This window comes from Perkinsus marinus (assembly GCF_000006405.1).
Source record: "Perkinsus marinus ATCC 50983 genomic scaffold scf_1104296960350, whole genome shotgun sequence".
Taxonomy (NCBI): domain Eukaryota; phylum Perkinsozoa; order Perkinsida; family Perkinsidae; genus Perkinsus; species Perkinsus marinus.
In genome coordinates this window covers 125,471-142,289 of record NW_003206190.1, presented here as the reverse complement: position 1 = coordinate 142,289, position 16,819 = coordinate 125,471, and the positions used below count along the sequence as shown (strand labels likewise).

Sequence of the window (16,819 nt, the reverse complement as noted above, 5' to 3'; positions counted from 1 at the left end):
CCAACACAGCCAAGTTAACATCAACAATACTGAATTCCGTCGCTTTAGTTGAATAACTTCAGCGATTGAGAGTAGCATCATACCAAAGCCCATGAAAAGGGCAATCCATACATACCACACCTGCATGAGCCTCGTGAACTTTGCTTGAAGGTACCATATGGCAATGCCGGCTACCACCCCACCAGCAGCGAACACAAAAGCATTGTAGAGAAGAACCCCATTGCGCCTACGGGACGAAGATGATGATGAGAACGACGATGACAAAGATAAAGAAGAAGACGATCCTTCTTCACAAACTCCCATTGAAAATAACAGCAGAACTGCAATGATGCAGTTCACATTGACAACATGTAATACTAGCGCGCGCTACGTGACGCTAGTACGCGATGCAATCTGATGGAGAACAAGACTTCTACTTGCTGCAACTCGACCCTAAATTAGATGCACTCTACTAAGACCGAATATTCCAAGTTTTGGTATAAAACATTCCTAAACTACTTGTTGATTGAAGTTAACATATTTCGTCGAATTCATTCTTCGTTATGTCCCTTTTACTCATATTTACTTCTACTAATACTGAAAATATTCCCTGAAAAAACGTTGGTGAATTCCCAAGAAGGATAATTAAAACGGCTGGTGCTACGCAGAATGCCCTAAAGCAAAGACAACAACACTTACAGAGTACGGACTACAACCACTCTTCCTAGATCGCTTATATCATGATCTAGTTATAGAATAATATAATAGATATCTATATTAAATTAACAATAAATATGAAGTAAATAACGTGATAGGAATATACGAATGCACTGTAAAGATCTCGATTGGAACAATCAATAGATAAGAAACCGTTCTACCGCAACATAGCAACGTTAACGGAAAGCAAGACTTTCAATAACACACTTATAAACAAATCGTCAAAAACCTAAATTAATTTTCGCAAATCTTTCCATAAGGAAAATTCGAAGAGTTTACTTTCCTCCTCCAACTCTGATCGACTCTAACTCAACAGGTCAACACAAATGTTCATAGTAAATCGACGTTGTTCACAGAAACACAGTTCCGTAGGGACAATAGAATGAACACATTCACCTTGCATTATGCATCCACAAGAAACAACCACGAAAACTACTACGACCAAATAACAATGACAACAGTCAACGTCACCTCAACCCTAGCCGATGACGACTACCACCAAAAGAGAGTAACTCGAATTACAAAAGAATACACTCAATGGGAAACACGTAAGAAACTGACCTTGCATATAACTATACTTTAACTACTGTGAAACCATTCATAGGAGGCGTTCTGACCATCTCAGCTTTCGGTGCCATAACCACAGCATCTTTCCGATGCGAATGCGACCACATCAAAACGCAGTTACCAACAGCCATGAACAACGTGAACACAACGATGAACCACAACACAATCATTGTCCCCAAGATCCAACGCCAGAACCAATCAATTGCATAAGTGTTACTAGCACACCACGCTTCAGCGGCCATCTCATTAGCGTTGTCTTCAACAGTAGCAGCAGCAACACACTTTTCGAAGGAGTTCACATCAGTTGTCCACCAACTGGGACCAATCCAGCGGTTAAGCTGATCTTCTATTCCCTCACTTTCACACGTGATGGATCCACAGTATAGTTTACCATCGTCGACGCTACACTTCACGTTGCAATCATCATCAGTGAACACAGCAATGTAACCATCCCTAATCTGCTTGTACACATTCCCATCGTTGCCACTAACTTCAAGTAACTGCTGAGCCGTCTTGCCGTTGAGGTTATCGACACCAGCAAAGAAGATAGTAGATGCAATAGCAGCTATTGCGAAGAGAATGAACAACACAGTAGACGCCACCCACAGGAAAGACAACACGCATTTATTTCGTTTCAACGAGCCATAGCAACCAACAAACGATAATATAGCCAGAAGAATACCAGTAATGACGGCAATCCAAATCCACCACTCGGGAACCCAATCCTTGTAGTCGCTGACGAGATACCATATCCCGACACCTGCGACAAAACCTCCAATGACGAATAGTAGGAGGCAGAATATGATGTTAGCAGATTTGCTAAGACATGTACAGCAGTTTGCCATTCGGGCCAATCGCAAATTGGAGAAACTGAAAAACTTATGATGAGTAATATTCCACAACTAACAAGCATCAAGAGCTTGCAAATTCAAAGGCTAGCTATCGACACAAGAGTGCACACAATTGTCCCTTTTTCGATCACCCCATGGTCCTCTGCCTCGGGTCATACCATACCACCTCCAACTCACAATCTAATACAGAAATGCCAAAGGATTCTCTCTATTCACTTATTCAATTCACAGACCAATTCCGAGATTGCCTTCACACTATGGCGATCATCGTCATCCTGTGACTAAATCAGTCCAGTCGTATCCTGTGGTAGACCTAGACTCTCCATTATCCATCTCAACATCAAGCTTTGATTCAAGGCTTGATGTTGAGATGGATAATGGTAGAAGGATCTAGAGACAGGAGTGATCTATCTTCAGAAGATAGAGACCTATTACTATTGATAATAAAAATAATATGAGTGGGAGTTATTAGGCTGGAACAATATCAACAGTATAGTAACAGTTGATAGTACAGTCTATCAATAGTAACCCACTCGTCACAGACACGACAAACATGTAGGACATACTGTACATCATCTCTCACCACAGCATACGCGAGAAGCCGCTAACTACAGCATTGAATAACATCGCTACCCTGAGGCAATGCAAAGCATATATAACTACTAATAAGGGGAGTACCAATCGACTAAGGCCCAGCAGTAGCATACTCTACTAAACGCCTCTGGTTACTGCCGTTCGTTGTGTTCTGATGCTAGCATGAGAGTTCTCTGCATCGTTTCCCTACTACTGTTGAGCACATCATTACGCTCTCCCCTGAGCTGTCCACGAATGGCTACATCGTGATCTGCTTTACTTCCTCACTCGGAAGGTTCCCGTACTTGGTTTGAAACTCGTTGGATGCTACCATCGCGGACTTACACACAGTTACATATACCCGAAACGTGTCTTTGGCCGCGTGTGGTAAGATGCGCCTGCCCAACGACATAGCCTTCCATACCAACCCAGATGAGTCAACGACTATGTTCAATACCCACACAGGCCCACTACCTACATTCTACCCATTTCCGCTTGGTGCGGTATGATTGCTATGAGCCTTCAACACATTCCCCTTCACCACCAGAACTACTATGAGACCACCAGTGAGCCCAAAACTCTCTGAACGAGGAGTCTCCCCAGCCCGGTTCGATCCCACCCCACACATTTTCAATTGCCATTTCCAGCTACTACTCTGAAACTTCAAACCTCCCCGAGAATCTCACAGTTTGGCGAGCTCTGATTGAAATTAAACCCTACAGCCGAGGCGGCGTCCCCTCGCTTATCCTGAGTGGGAATATCCTTCGACTTGCAGTCGATATCGACATGCACTTCGGTCGACACGTTGAGGATATCATCAACCCAGTGATCCTCTCTGACTGCGTTGTAGCAATTTTGTGGCGCGTGACTAAATGAGAGGGCGCGGGTTCGATCCCACCACCTGTCGCTTTAAACACACACTGCACTGAGTAAACTGAAGCTGCTTTGATTCGACCAAGGAAGAGCACACAAGTAGTACTAGAGTCAACCTCACGATCATCCTCATACCGTAAAATAGACAACTCTTCAATTCGTGGTAGAAGTACTCGCCTAACAAACTCTTCATCATCGTCAGTACGTGGCTGATAGGCAATCACCACTCGAATGCTCCTCTCACGTCGGAGCCCTGCAAAGCCTTCCAAAGAGCTCAGAAACTTATCGAAGACACTTGCATGATAAAGAACATCAGTGGCGACAACAAAGTCTGGAGGGTCAGCAGCGAATGACTCGACCGAATCTCCCCAACTATACGCCGATACTGTCACTCGATCACCAAGGTTGTTGAAGCTGACATTCTCCTCTGCTAAGGAAATGCACTGCGGTTGATTTGTCAGTGTCATCCTCATTCTTGGATGAACTTTGGCAAGCATAAGACCAGCAGTCCCGACCCCACACCCGAGCTCGACACCTGACAACATCAGCAATGTGCCTTGGAGACTAAACGCCATCTTACCGTTAACACAGTTCTCAAGGAAGCTCTTCAGCTCCTGGTACCTTCTCCCACCACTACTCGCCACCATTGCTGCAAATCTGTCGCCACTAGCCCATCGTTGCGTTCCTGACAATAGTCGATCGATAGAGATCGATACCTTAGGTGTACCCAGTGCTTTCCCCTTCAGTTCCTTCAACCACAGACCGTCTCCATCACCATACTCAACAAATGCCTTCTTCGAGTGACACTGAAGGGTGACACATGGTGACACGAACTTCCAGTCCCCATTTCACTTCTATACGAGCCATGCGTTCCCTGTGCATCTCCTTGAGTACTCTATTCTGGAGTGTGTAATCACCACAGCTAGCCATTGCCGTTTAAACAACAACTTCGAATAGGAATACCCCCAATACAATTTCAAAATGAGTATTTGCAAGCCATGAATGATGAACCCACATCCATTTCGAAGACAGCAAACTTCATTCCGCCAGGCGGTAACTCGCAGACTTCGTACAAGGGAGAGAGACGTGCTATCATTTTCACAGTAACCTGTGTATAGTTCGACATCCACCACTGCTCATCAATTCCCGCCCATACCCACACGATGGCTTAGGGAAAGAGAATCCCCTCTTGCAATCCGAGAGATTCAACAAGTATTCCGAGGAATCCTCGTCTACTCCTTTTGCGACACCCCCTCCACCTGGCGAGTGACAGGCAGTGTAGCAACCGGGATCAACCGCTGCCTCTGCCCTAGTAGAGATCAATACCCAGTGTGTTACACCGCAGACAGTGCTTCTGTCCAGCCATCACCGATGATAGCTCAGTCGAACTACTGATAACCCAAATCACTGTTGCAGATCAGAAACATCACTTGACGGTACCAACAGCATGCTTCACAACAGTACTCAACAATCGCCTTCTCATCACCCCTAAGACGTCCTCGTCAATACCAAGTTGGGCACACACTTCCGGTCGGCTCAACAACTAACACCACAAGAACTACCCCTACCTTTACATACACCCCTCACCCTGCGTAGAGTAGCCTCCCTCATCCTATGCCTAGCCATGGCAAGTGCCTCTCCCATTGCATGCAACAACGTCCGATCCAATGCCAGAACAGAACTCACAGGGCTACTGCTATTATCGACCACAGCACCTGGAGACACTGAACATGCAATGTGATGTTGACAACGACAACCCCACAAGCGATGGTGAACACGTCACTGGTATGCATCTGGTGCAGTCTATCAGCCAACAGTCGAACACTCTCCCATGCTAAACTCGGCAGTAAAGCTTGATCCACCGAAGGTAAGTTCAAAATGGCCATGATGATCGTCGTTGACATCTCAGGAGGCTCTAGCCGCACAGCCTGGCTCGACACTATCGCCCGTAATAAACCCTCACTGATCATTGAGCCCTTCCTCTCACACTCCTACAACCAAGGCAGGGGCAGCCCCCAGACAAGCCAGCTGCTAACTCACCCGTGCTAATATCCGGACAGCTTTCCCCGACATCGGTGCTGTGACGAGCTCACGCTCACACAGCTTCGTCCATGTCCGACCGACCTCCTACACGTGGGTCTCGGTGTCGATCGCTATCCCAGTACCTCACCTTTGGGAGATCGCCCAGTACCAACAGACACATAGCCATGCATGACCCTGACAGAGCCTCCCATCGAACACACACGTCCTTGCTCGCAAGCCTCTCTAATAGCATCTAAAGGGGGGCTATCCACACTCACAGTAGACCCCCCACCTGCCCACCTGCAAGACAAGCCTGTAGTTAGCGATGCTGTGAGGCCTGAGCATATACCCCAACTCGATTACTTCTACGATGTTACCATCACTCCCCAGACTAGTACGGCTGTTGGAGAGGACCTCATCTAAACGGTGAACTAACACACGTACGACGTGCCGCTCCACTCACTGATGAGGTCATCCCTGTTAGAAAGGCCACTATGGAGAGCTGTGTACACTATAAGAGAGATCGACCGACACGATAGTGACGACGCAGAGACGGCCTTGTCGATTAGTCTGGTGATCAATAACAGATCTGAAGTGACCGACGATGGTAAGTGGTGGACCAGGTCGCCCTACCCGGCGTGAATCCTTTAACTTCACGCTTGGCCAAGGTCACAGCACTAGCAGAGGCAGCCGCCATGCCTGGTGGTAAGGTATCACAGACTAGAGAGAGCTGACGACGACAACGACCATCGAACATACGCTAGTTTGCTGTCCTCTCACCTGAGCTCCTATATATGCCCATCGTCCGAGGCGGTAGTCGCCCCTATCTAAAGTCCTCCGTATCGTACCTTCAATAATGAACATCTCGCCGCTTCAAAAGAGTCTACTCCTACTGCATAGTGCCTGCTGCTGTCCATCCCCACTAGGAACACTCCGAGGCCGAGCCATAAACCTCGTAACTATGGCGAAGTCCACTGGTGCAGTAGGGCGGCGCCTCAACACTCGTAGACCAGCAGCAGGAGTGCCCGTCATAGTTGGAGACCGTAAAACACTACGACTATGGACGACGACCATAAAGTCAAAACCCAACACCATTATCCAAGTAATGATAACATAGGTTATATCCAGTAACTTATACGTCTGTACTGTTGCCTCTCTGACTGCTAGGAGATCCCCCTCCCAACGCACCACCGACACGCCATGGTGGCCTCTTGGCACTAGATTCCTCCAAGTCTACTACCGCGTCGCCTAAGGCACGATCGTAACAAACGACATACCGCCTATACGATATGGGCATCTACACCCTATATGACGGCATAGGACTCCACAAAGAGAACGTTGAACAACAATCAATGACAGTTCAAGCCACAACTTATTAGCCGATATTCTTACGTCCATCACTATCGACCTACAATGCCACGATAGTCTTACGATTCTTTATATACAGTGCGTGTGAATTTGATATGCCAATGGGTGTTATTTTGTCGGATAAAATTATAGTGAACAAGTTGTCGCTATCATCACAGTCCCAAACGGGTACTTTCATCACAACACATGTTCATAGTTGTATAAGGCGACATAGTTTCAGATCGATTCTCATTAATCTCCAAGAATAACACACATTTCTCGACACAAATTCACACGCATGCACTAGATTATGACAGCGACTCCCACTTCCTACTATTCCGCTTCACCCCTTGGGATGCCGTAGCCGATGGTGAGCTCGTGAGACCAAGCCTGAAGGGGACAATCTTAAACACATCACTACTCCTCTACAATACCGCTCCAATGCCGCTTCCTCCTCATCCTCGCTGTCAGCCTCCTTATCCGCGACCCCAGTCACCCCCGAGGAAGTTCCTCTAGCGCTCAGAAGCTGACAGAAAAACGATATCACCGATGACAGCGTCCCAAGACCACACCTGAGCCATATGATCATTCTCCTTTTCCAAGGCAGCTAGACGATCCAGTAACTGTTTGAATGCCTCCGCCACCGAACTAGGGACCTCAGTGCCCCCCTCTGGACAGGACAACTGTATTGCCGTCCGAAGAACTCCATCTGATACAAAAACCGCCATAATAATACGACCAATAGGATGGCGATGTTGGACCACTACGCCCACGCTCAATGCAAATTGAGAACGATCTCAACTAAGCATCGACCTACCCTCGGCACTGGCCTCATACTGCGATACGATCGATGCCCCAGTAGGAGGTAGAGGTAACGGTGGTGGCATCGGCATGGGCAGAGGATCTTCCTCCTGAGTAAGTAAACACATTACCACAACTGATACTTTTCCATGATAACAGATTAAGATACAGCAGAGGGCAAACTATCATCGCATTGATATACGTATTAACGTCCTCACTTTCAGGGGAGACACCTTCATATACCGTAACACTCACAAAATAACGACTAAAAGGCGATTTCTACTGTATTTTCCAGCCCAAAGATCACTACCGGAGTCGCCTTGCCATCCACTGCACTGCCCTCACTGTGCGCTGCTGCTGCTGACGACTCCCTCAGGATTTTACCATAGTTCACAGGTCTAATCCAGCTCAATTTCATACCATCATCAGCCTTCTTCGGATGCAATAGATACCTACATACCACACTCTCAGCAAATCACACCTAGCTATCATCCTTCCTACCGATTATGAAGGACCAGCAGGGCTTGCCTGATCGCCTTGTGCTCTCTAAACTTAACACAGATTCCTGTTAATCCCAGAGCCTCCGACTGAGGCTCTGTAAAAAGCAGGGTAGAGGACTGAAGCACAGAAGCAAACCCTCAACGAGGAATACCAAACCACCACTACTACTAATACTACCTGCACGCTGCCGAATAGGCCTAGGAAGGTGAGCCAGTAACTGCCAGGGTATAGAGGTAACGAACTCGACTTGGGTGTGAATTGGGGATCTGGTATCTATACAAGATACCATCACAGGTGATAATAAACACTCCTTACTATCCATATCTGAGGTAGTGATATTATTATGCCGTCCACTGTAGGGTCCATGATCATCCTCTGCAAGGATCTAATACCACACCACGAGCACTTTCCAACAACACTAGGAGCTCCTTACCTCCGTCGACTCTCATCCTGGTCCTTCACACTATCCTCTATATACAATACATTGACAGTAGCCGTATTATCAGCCAAAGCCACGACCTCCCCAACCTTCACAGCGGCCTTCGATGGAGGCCCCCTCAACGTCTGAGTCGGCATCCACTTTCCTTCCCACAAGCCGAGCACTGGTACTACCACTAGTATGTGCTGGTCAGGGGCCTTGCCCATCGCCGCCGAGCCCTCCGACGAGTACCGCCCTGTGCGGTCAATTATGACATCAATTAGTTCATCCGGGAGTATCCCTGAGGTCCAATCAACAAGATACAAACTAGGTCCGCCAAACTACCACTACCAAAACCTGTAGACGGGCCCTTTGGGGCCGTTACGATGCCCAACACCTCCTCCTCAGTGAGAGGCCTCTTCACCCTAGCCGGGCCCAGATGGACCTGACTCCATCAATAACCCCATATTACCCCGAGTCACTACCCCTAGTCGAATTATATAAGGCATAAATATCTTGGGGAGATTCTTAGCCCTGATCACAATAAACATGCAAAGTAACCTCACGCCTCGTCAGGCTACTACTACTTAGTCTCAATGAGCCGACCCGTTTCCCCCCTCCTCGTGAATTTGCCATACTCGGGCATCTCCAACGTCTCCGCCAAGAGGGAGCCGTCAGAAGCCAATCCCGTCGCCAAGCCACTCATAGTTGACATACTACAGCCAACAGCTACTCCTCCACCATGAAACGACGAGATATGCTCAACTTCAACTCAATGCATTCTATCCACGATAGAAACAGTCGTAATAGGATGGTCACTACAGCTCACTAACCGCGATTAGTTGTATACCATGTACCTGTGGATTGATGCATTCCCCCACTCATTCCTATCAGATGAAAAATAGTACTTTGGTGTTGCCGAGAATTTAGCGTAGCCCTTCACAACCTTATTGATAGCCTCAATGAGATCCTTCTCAGAAATAGACTTCCGTCTAGCTCGAATGGCAAACATCCCCGCCTCTGTGCCTACCCCACACATTTTATACCACATTTCTTACACTTCCTAACTCAATATAAACTTACACACACTCCTGATATCAGCTCCAGTGCAGTTCGGACACAGTCTGGCGAGGAGCTCAAAACGGATGTCTCTGAGTGAAACGCCCAGTGAAAACGGTCATCTATCTCCTCCAGTATAAATCTCATTACCGGTCCATGTTCATACTCCTGGCCTGGATCTTGAAGATGTGCGTGCGACCGTCCAAATCCGGCAAGGCAAACTCAATTTTACGATCAAGTCGTCCTGAGGAACACCAGAGTGATGACAATTACAATACCACACCATTCGATAATCAAGACTATCCAACCCACAGGTGACCAGGTCCCGCATTAACACCCCCTACTACCAGGGCGGAGGAGAGCTGGATCCAACGTGTCAGGCCTGTTCGTGGCCATCAGAACCTGAACGCCGAGATAGGCTACTGACACTCCACATGCTCGTGCTGCTGCTGCCGGTACCTTCACGTTGCCTCGAGCGTCGAAGCCATCAAGCTGATTGACGATCTCGAGCATGGTCCTCTGCACTTCATCATCCTCAGACCCACTACCGCCGCTACCACGCGAACCCCCAATAGCGTCCACCTAAAAAGTCGACTCCGAGGCGAGAGCGTTGACAGCAATAGTAGTAGATGGCAGTGACCTCCCATGAATATGACCTCATCAATGAACAGTATGCACGCCTTCTTGCTTCGAGCCAGAGTAAACAGCTCACGGACCATCCTGGCTCCCTCTCCCACGTACTAAGGATATAAAGACATTACAGTCTACTCTCCCATGATGGCTATTACCTTCTGAACCAACTCACTACCAATGACACAAATAAAGCACGCATCGGTTCGATTAGCAACAGCCCTAGCCGTCAGTGTCTTGCCAGTACCCGGGGGTCCATATCTGATACCATCATCAGTACATAACCTAGCTACTATCAGGTTCCTACAATAAGACGCCCTTGGGAGGGTCAATACCAAGCTGGACGAATCGCTCAGGTTGCAGCAGAGGCATCTCTACGACTTCTCTGACAACAACACGTCCTAAGCAATTATCGCTTCTCATAGCAATTTCCATACCGTAACTTTTCCAACTGCTCTTTGCAGCCACCAATATCAGAGTATCTGAGCGTCTCCTCATGCACATGATGATAGAAATACTATTACGTGACGTCTGGCTTCTCCTCAACGGTCATCATGGTCACAGTTGGATCGATCTTAGGCGGCAAGGGTATTTGAATTTGGTATCTATCCAATGATAGGCCGGTGATGCCGTCCATGCCTCTACACTCGATTCATACTTTTGCCGATCCACTCCGACTCTCATACCTTCCTCAATATCAGTAGGAGACACATGCTGTGCGAGACCAACAACAAATTTTGCGATCTGAAAGTCAGATTCACTGAATGTGTATGCCTACTCCTACTCAAGGCTCACCTGTCGCACGTTGATAACATACTTCGCATCATCCGTACCAGGATTAAGGATTTTGGTACACTGTGAGACTTGCAGTGGCTGTTGTTGCTGACAATATCACCGAATGTGCAACCGTTCCCGACCGAGGAGCATGACGACTACCTCTTGCTTCACTTTGTCATCAGCTAGATCCCATACACTTGGTGGGGCCAAGCCAGTGTCAGACTCCTAAGAGGGACTCCTTGATACTGGGACGTCAGTAAGTCAACAAGCATTACCTTGATCCCGCATAGTTTATTAATCTTCTCGCCGAGAGCCTTGATGTCTCCCTCAACCTGCATTGAGAAACAAAAAGATGAAGAGGTGGAGTGATAGTACACACTCAACAGACTACCTTTTTGCACGGGACGGTGTAGGGCCCGAGACCGTAACTCTTCAAAATATCGATATCCTCGTCATCCAGCGGCTTGTTGTTGTTATCTCCCCCCTCTTCCTCGGGATTCTCTCCAATAGGTTTATCGTCAGCTTTCTTCTCCTCCTCTACTTTAGCCGCTATCGTCTCTTCATCCGGCGTTTTCTTGTTGCTGTTAGAAGATGACATCGAGAGGGACGATGATGAAGTTATGAAACTACGGATAGAAATGTGATACTCCTTCGACAAATTCGCGCCGTTGCACACCATGACCGTGGGCGACGCAGTGGCGAACATGACCTTCGCTACTGAGTTGAGCTAGATTGTTCCCTCACTCACGTATCGTCACACCCGAAAAGTCCATTTTGGTGAACATCCGCTTGTCGATGGCAGGATGGACTGCAAAACTCGTCCAGAGAAACGCATAAGAACTGGAGAACCCGGGCATCGATCCCGGTGCCTCTCGCTTGCTAAGCGAGCGCTCTACCATTTGAGCTAGTCCCCCTATGTATTCCAATGTCGTCACGCTGCACATGGTAAATATAACATTTAATCACCCATTCCAGTATCATCGTAAAAATTCGCACAATGTGGTCATGGCAGATTAGTGTGACAGCGCAGAGTTTCCTACGAAACTTCTGAGCGATCAATGATGAAAAATACCTCATAAAACAGCGGCAGTTCGTGGAGCAATCTTCTATCAACATTTAGATGAGCCAATCACTTGATAGAGGCGCTCCCTTTTCCCTCTATTTGCCCAATTGTCTCATTTGCATCATGGCGTCAATCTTATGCGAACTGAAATGTCTGAGCCTCGGACTCTGAGGTGTCCCTGCATGATAGTCGAGTTCTACGACTGGGAGGTTATCTTGTCGGGATGGACACTTTCGATACTCGATGAACGCAACAGATCACTCGAAGTGAACCGTTGTCGCTTGTAAAATCCTCAAAAGCGAACCGTCAGAAAAATAGAGATCGACTACGAGTGCCACAAAACGTACTAAATGATCCTCCAGGCGATAGAACCGGAGCATCACTGTCGATACTTCGTAGGAGGAAAACTCTATTCGAATGATAACACGCTCACTGAACTTGACCTCAAGTCAGTGGTCGACGATGACATATCCCAACACGCTCGACGTAAGATCCGAACTTCATAAGACGAGGCAGTTTTTGCGATCCGTATGACGTACGCCAAGATATGTACAAAACAAAAGTAGATTGGACACAGTGAATACCGGATACGAAAAGTCTTGACTGAATAAGACGCAAATCTAGTCAACAAAAGCATATGGAGGATACTTCACGATGCTTCTATGGAAGCAGCACATCGACCGAAAACCTTCCTAGCGGCACCCATCAGATCTTCCTTGACACAAGAAATGCACAGCCAAAGATAGAGGCATGCCACGATGGCGAGGATTACCCAAACGTACCTGTAGAGGACCTGCTGCTCGGAGTGTCAGAAGAAGACTCTCACCATGGCCAATTCAGAGGGATGATAGTCTCAATAACCAGATAGAAGTTGACACCAATTACTAGGCACGCAAGAATCCACATTACGGCTGTCCAGAAGCGGCCGATGACGAATCTAGCACGTAAGTGGGAAGACAGGCATCCTATTGAAAGAGCCCCACCTTCCCAACACTTCACGGCTCATCGAGAAGTGCAGCACTGGCAACAAAGCGAAAGGAAGCTGAATCGACTGAAGAATATTCAACCACGCGTTTACTCCATTCATGGCTCTGATTTCACCCTAAAACTACATAGTGACCATAAGTTTCGATCGTGAACAAATATACCTGCAGGATAGCGAATGCTAGGGCCGGTCCTAGTGCAATCGTTCTAGTGATGAGCACACGGAACCACATTGGAATCTTCCACCTCATGAATCCTTCCATCACGTATTGGCCAGCCAAAGTACCTACAAGGAGCCTTCCAGAGAACATCTAACAACAGCAATACTCACCGGTAAGAGTACTTGCTTGACCAGCCGCCAATATGCCAACAGCGAAGATGTACTTCACCGCACCGAAATACCTATCGAGAGACCGAAATCAAAGAGGCTACGGAACACAACTTCCGACATGACTGCAGCCAGTGCACCCGCGGCGTTCTCAAGGCCGATGCTGGCGCATACTCCGGCAATACCTTCAGGAGTATGGCACTGGCAAGCTGCATCACTCGGGCTGCACACCGAACGATCCCAATCTGAATGAGAAAGCCTCCATCTAGTCATCGAGAGGAGCGAGAGACAAGAAAGTACCTTCGGGAGTAACTAGGCAGGCGAGAGGTCCTTGAGGGAGAGTGGCGCACTGGAGAGAAGACATCCCATGGGCGAAAGCCGATACCATGGCTAGGTTGATGAGGAAAGATACGGATAAGGATGATGTTGAATCGATGAAAAAGTACCTACAAGACATATCTAACGGTTTCATAAGATACCATGCAAAGAATCCTCCCGAGTGCGCACTTGTTAGCCTGCTGGATGTTCCTCTCCTCGCTTCTATCTATCTTGCGAGAGCCTGTCAATGCCGAGTGCAGGTAGAGGTTATGCGGCATAATAACTGCGCCAATAAGACCAACCATTTGCATAGTCGCATAACTAGCCACCATAGGAATGAAGCCCTTAAAGATGTCCACAGCTGGGGGCGCTGAAATCGCCATGTCTATAAAGAAGCACGCCATCATCGTTAAGATGAGTATGAATATAAAGGCTTCCAGTACTCTGATACCGTGCAGCAAATGTAATGTCAAAAAAGTGAGGGTATCCACCGCAGTAATGAGAGTGCCCGCCCAGAGAGGGATGTTTAATAACACTTTGAATGCTATAGCAGTTCCCAACACCTCCTGAATATCGGAACCAATAATCGCGATCTCAGTCATTATCCATAGCACTGTTGCAGTCCATTTAGGATATCTAGCCCGGCAATGCTCAGCCAAATGCTTCCCTGTTACTGCCGCTAGACGGCTTGATAAAATTTGGAGGATGAGTCCAACTATATGAGCAAGTAGCAATACCCATAGCAACTGGAAGCCTGTGAAGGCTCCAGCCTGTAGATCGGCTTCTAAATTACCAGGATCGAGATAGGCCAATGACATAAGCCAACCAGGACCAGCATACTTGCAAAATGTCCGAAACGAGAACTTAACACCGGGCGGGTCAATCGGTATTTCGACTTGCTTCTCCTTGCCAGTTCTCACAGGCAACTCCGAGGGCCCATCCACTAATTCTACGCTTTTGCCGCTTGAAATGCTACTCGAGTCGATAGCCAGAGGCGTCGAGTTAGACTCCTCCGTAGACGGATCGGGGACGTGTGACATTCTACTAGGACTAACAATCTAAGTATTATGAAAGCATGAATACACCTATTCCTACTGCCCTATGGCATGTCAACTGCAACTTCATCAGCCAAGACTATCCCTTCCGGCCACCAACAACAACAACCTCGTACAGGCGATACCACTATTCTTGACACCATAGTTACACTGTAATAGACAGTATAAAAACCGCTCGCCGCTGGCTAGGGCCTGATACCTCAGACTATCACCCCTGCGAGGAAAGACGGGGGCATCAACCCTCTCGAGAGAGCAGATTCTGCCCTTGCCAGATGTGGAATCAGTTTGCGAAGGGGAACCGAGCTTGTATCGATTGCGGACCGAAGACGACTCGAAATGCTCGGCGTCACACGTGGCCTCGGACATTGCTGGGCGTCACCAGGAGACAGAACGCCCAGCGAAGCCAATAATCCCACCGTGGAGTGGACTTGAATACCTTGAATATCCCCACTTATACCTTTTCACCGAAGGTTCAGCCGAAGCATCTGGGTGCAAGGGCTCGTCTTTCCAAACACGGAAATAGCCACTGCACTTTACGACACTGGAGCGGGTGGATCTCGATAGGAGAATGCCGGTGGCGTTCACGCCTCTGGCGCCACTGCTCCATACCACTCTGTCGGCGTGCTCGTACATCCCACTCGCACAGCCACCACCACGCATATGGCCCCCTCCGGAACAACGCTGGGGAGAAGGGGGTAGAGAGGAGCACAGTCGTGAAGGCAGGTCTTGAATCCCCGCCAGGCCCATCAGCGATCCTTCAACAGGCGATATGACCACGTGTAGGTCTGTACCCTGAATCTATATATATACTATTGATAAGAGAGGACTCCTCTCTTATCAGCTCCTCTCAGAGGAGCAATCGTCGTCAAGGGGTCTGTTTCACAAGGATACTTAATTTAAGGCGCCTTCAGTATTCCTAAACTTAAGGCGCCTTAACGTGCTTACTTAAGTAGCGAAATAGGATGCCCTAATTACTTAAAGTATACTTAAGGCGTTACTTAAGTTTAAGGCGCAGTTTGCTCCTATGAAAAAGGCCCAAGGTTTCGATTTCACTGCGCTTTCCAATTTATTCCCGACGAGTTAGATTATAGTTGTTACTCTCGGTGTGTTCAATAGACCTTCAAGAGCCCACCCAGGATGAGACATCACATGTAAAACTCGATCTTGGGAGCGCTCTAAGAACTCAGGAGAGACCCCATCTAATTACACACGCCAACTTCCCCCTCAAACTGAATCCAGCACCAAATTCCTGACGCTGGCACTAAACGCCCTAAAATGCCAGTCTAACAGGGAGAGCGCGCGACTTTCATGCGGATGACCCAGGTTCAAATCCCAACAAGATTAAAATTTTCAATATGTATCTTCTGGAATTAAATATTGATGTCTCTGTCAGTCAAGTGATACGTACGTCTACTATTATTCGTTAGTCGGCTTACTGGAGGTTTTGCTTTGCGTTAGTTAGACGCTTTGTCCGACATTTACGAGTATTATCAAGTTCCGTACTGGGACAATATTCGCCTTCTGTAGTTTAGAGTCTCTCTTCCGACACCTTGAAACACTTCGCTAAACGCAACAATCAACAAATTCAGATGGGGTCACTGTAACATGGATAGAAACTACGAGCGAACATGCGGTTATGCGAGTTCAGCTATAATCACATAGGACGCTTTCTTCGATACATGGGTGAGTTCAGCGGCTCGACTTCAACTGCCAGTAAGAGAGTGTTTATTAGCAGAAGCCCGCGTCCCACATACTCCTGGCACCCAGGACCTGGAGTACGTTACTTTGCAGGAGATAAACTGGCATTCACAATTCATACCTAAATATAATGATCGGCTGATTGCCTCTCACAAACAATCTTAAATGGTGAAACACCTGTCGGGATTGCCAGTCAGGAAGGTACTTCAACATGATTGAAACACCGTCGAGCCAGCAGTCCTCATTGGATCAATCGAG

At 47.7% G+C, this 16,819-nt stretch overlaps 5 protein-coding genes and 1 non-coding gene across 6 annotated transcripts; all 6 read right to left on the bottom strand.

Annotated features, from left to right (window-relative positions):
• Positions 1 to 1,268: 1,268 nt before the first annotated feature.
• Pmar_PMAR013262 (Tetraspanin-4, putative) lies at positions 1,269 to 2,108 on the bottom strand (the record flags this gene model as incomplete). The annotated part of the gene is made up of 1 exon (XM_002772873.1): positions 1,269 to 2,108. The coding sequence occupies one exon, from the start codon at positions 2,106 to 2,108 to the stop codon at positions 1,269 to 1,271; it is 840 nt and encodes a 279-aa protein (XP_002772919.1).
• Positions 2,109 to 2,326: 218 nt separating this feature from the next.
• Positions 2,327 to 4,490, bottom strand: Pmar_PMAR013261 (conserved hypothetical protein; the record flags this gene model as incomplete). The annotated part of the gene is made up of 5 exons (XM_002772872.1): positions 2,327 to 2,395; positions 3,785 to 4,095; positions 4,141 to 4,245; positions 4,288 to 4,366; positions 4,413 to 4,490. 5 exons carry the CDS (start codon positions 4,488 to 4,490, stop codon positions 2,327 to 2,329), a joined length of 642 nt encoding a protein of 213 aa, XP_002772918.1.
• Positions 4,491 to 4,986: 496 nt separating this feature from the next.
• Pmar_PMAR013260 (hypothetical protein) lies at positions 4,987 to 6,614 on the bottom strand (the record flags this gene model as incomplete). Its single annotated transcript, XM_002772871.1, has 9 exons — positions 4,987 to 5,103; positions 5,276 to 5,551; positions 5,601 to 5,687; positions 5,731 to 5,835; positions 5,883 to 6,001; positions 6,046 to 6,171; positions 6,216 to 6,312; positions 6,363 to 6,430; positions 6,476 to 6,614. The coding sequence occupies 9 exons, from the start codon at positions 6,612 to 6,614 to the stop codon at positions 4,987 to 4,989; spliced, it is 1,134 nt and encodes a 377-aa protein (XP_002772917.1).
• Positions 6,615 to 6,714: 100 nt separating this feature from the next.
• On the bottom strand, positions 6,715 to 11,713 carry Pmar_PMAR013259 (26S protease regulatory subunit, putative; the record flags this gene model as incomplete). The annotated part of the gene is made up of 29 exons (XM_002772870.1): positions 6,715 to 6,830; positions 7,264 to 7,319; positions 7,364 to 7,455; positions 7,502 to 7,638; positions 7,747 to 7,840; positions 8,041 to 8,182; positions 8,232 to 8,347; positions 8,409 to 8,504; positions 8,547 to 8,616; positions 8,665 to 8,795; positions 8,844 to 8,950; positions 9,001 to 9,094; positions 9,135 to 9,183; positions 9,237 to 9,365; positions 9,558 to 9,675; positions 9,733 to 9,800; positions 9,859 to 9,952; positions 10,056 to 10,110; positions 10,168 to 10,290; positions 10,365 to 10,448; positions 10,497 to 10,599; positions 10,646 to 10,723; positions 10,776 to 10,820; positions 10,863 to 10,943; positions 10,997 to 11,082; positions 11,134 to 11,220; positions 11,275 to 11,340; positions 11,391 to 11,447; positions 11,507 to 11,713. 29 exons carry the CDS (start codon positions 11,711 to 11,713, stop codon positions 6,715 to 6,717), a joined length of 2,781 nt encoding a protein of 926 aa, XP_002772916.1.
• Positions 11,714 to 11,956: 243 nt separating this feature from the next.
• Positions 11,957 to 12,029, bottom strand: Pmar_PMAR013258. The gene has a single exon. It is a non-coding gene; the product is annotated as a tRNA-Ala (tRNA).
• Positions 12,030 to 12,489: 460 nt separating this feature from the next.
• Pmar_PMAR013257 (Natural resistance-associated macrophage protein, putative) lies at positions 12,490 to 14,868 on the bottom strand. The gene is made up of 8 exons (XM_002772869.1): positions 13,998 to 14,868; positions 13,791 to 13,936; positions 13,612 to 13,735; positions 13,494 to 13,564; positions 13,327 to 13,448; positions 13,162 to 13,280; positions 13,005 to 13,115; positions 12,490 to 12,960 (listed from the first exon to the last, which is right to left on the bottom strand). Exons 1-8 carry the CDS (start codon positions 14,846 to 14,848, stop codon positions 12,828 to 12,830), a joined length of 1,677 nt encoding a protein of 558 aa, XP_002772915.1. The 5' UTR covers positions 14,849 to 14,868; the 3' UTR covers positions 12,490 to 12,827.
• Positions 14,869 to 16,819: the final 1,951 nt, after the last annotated feature.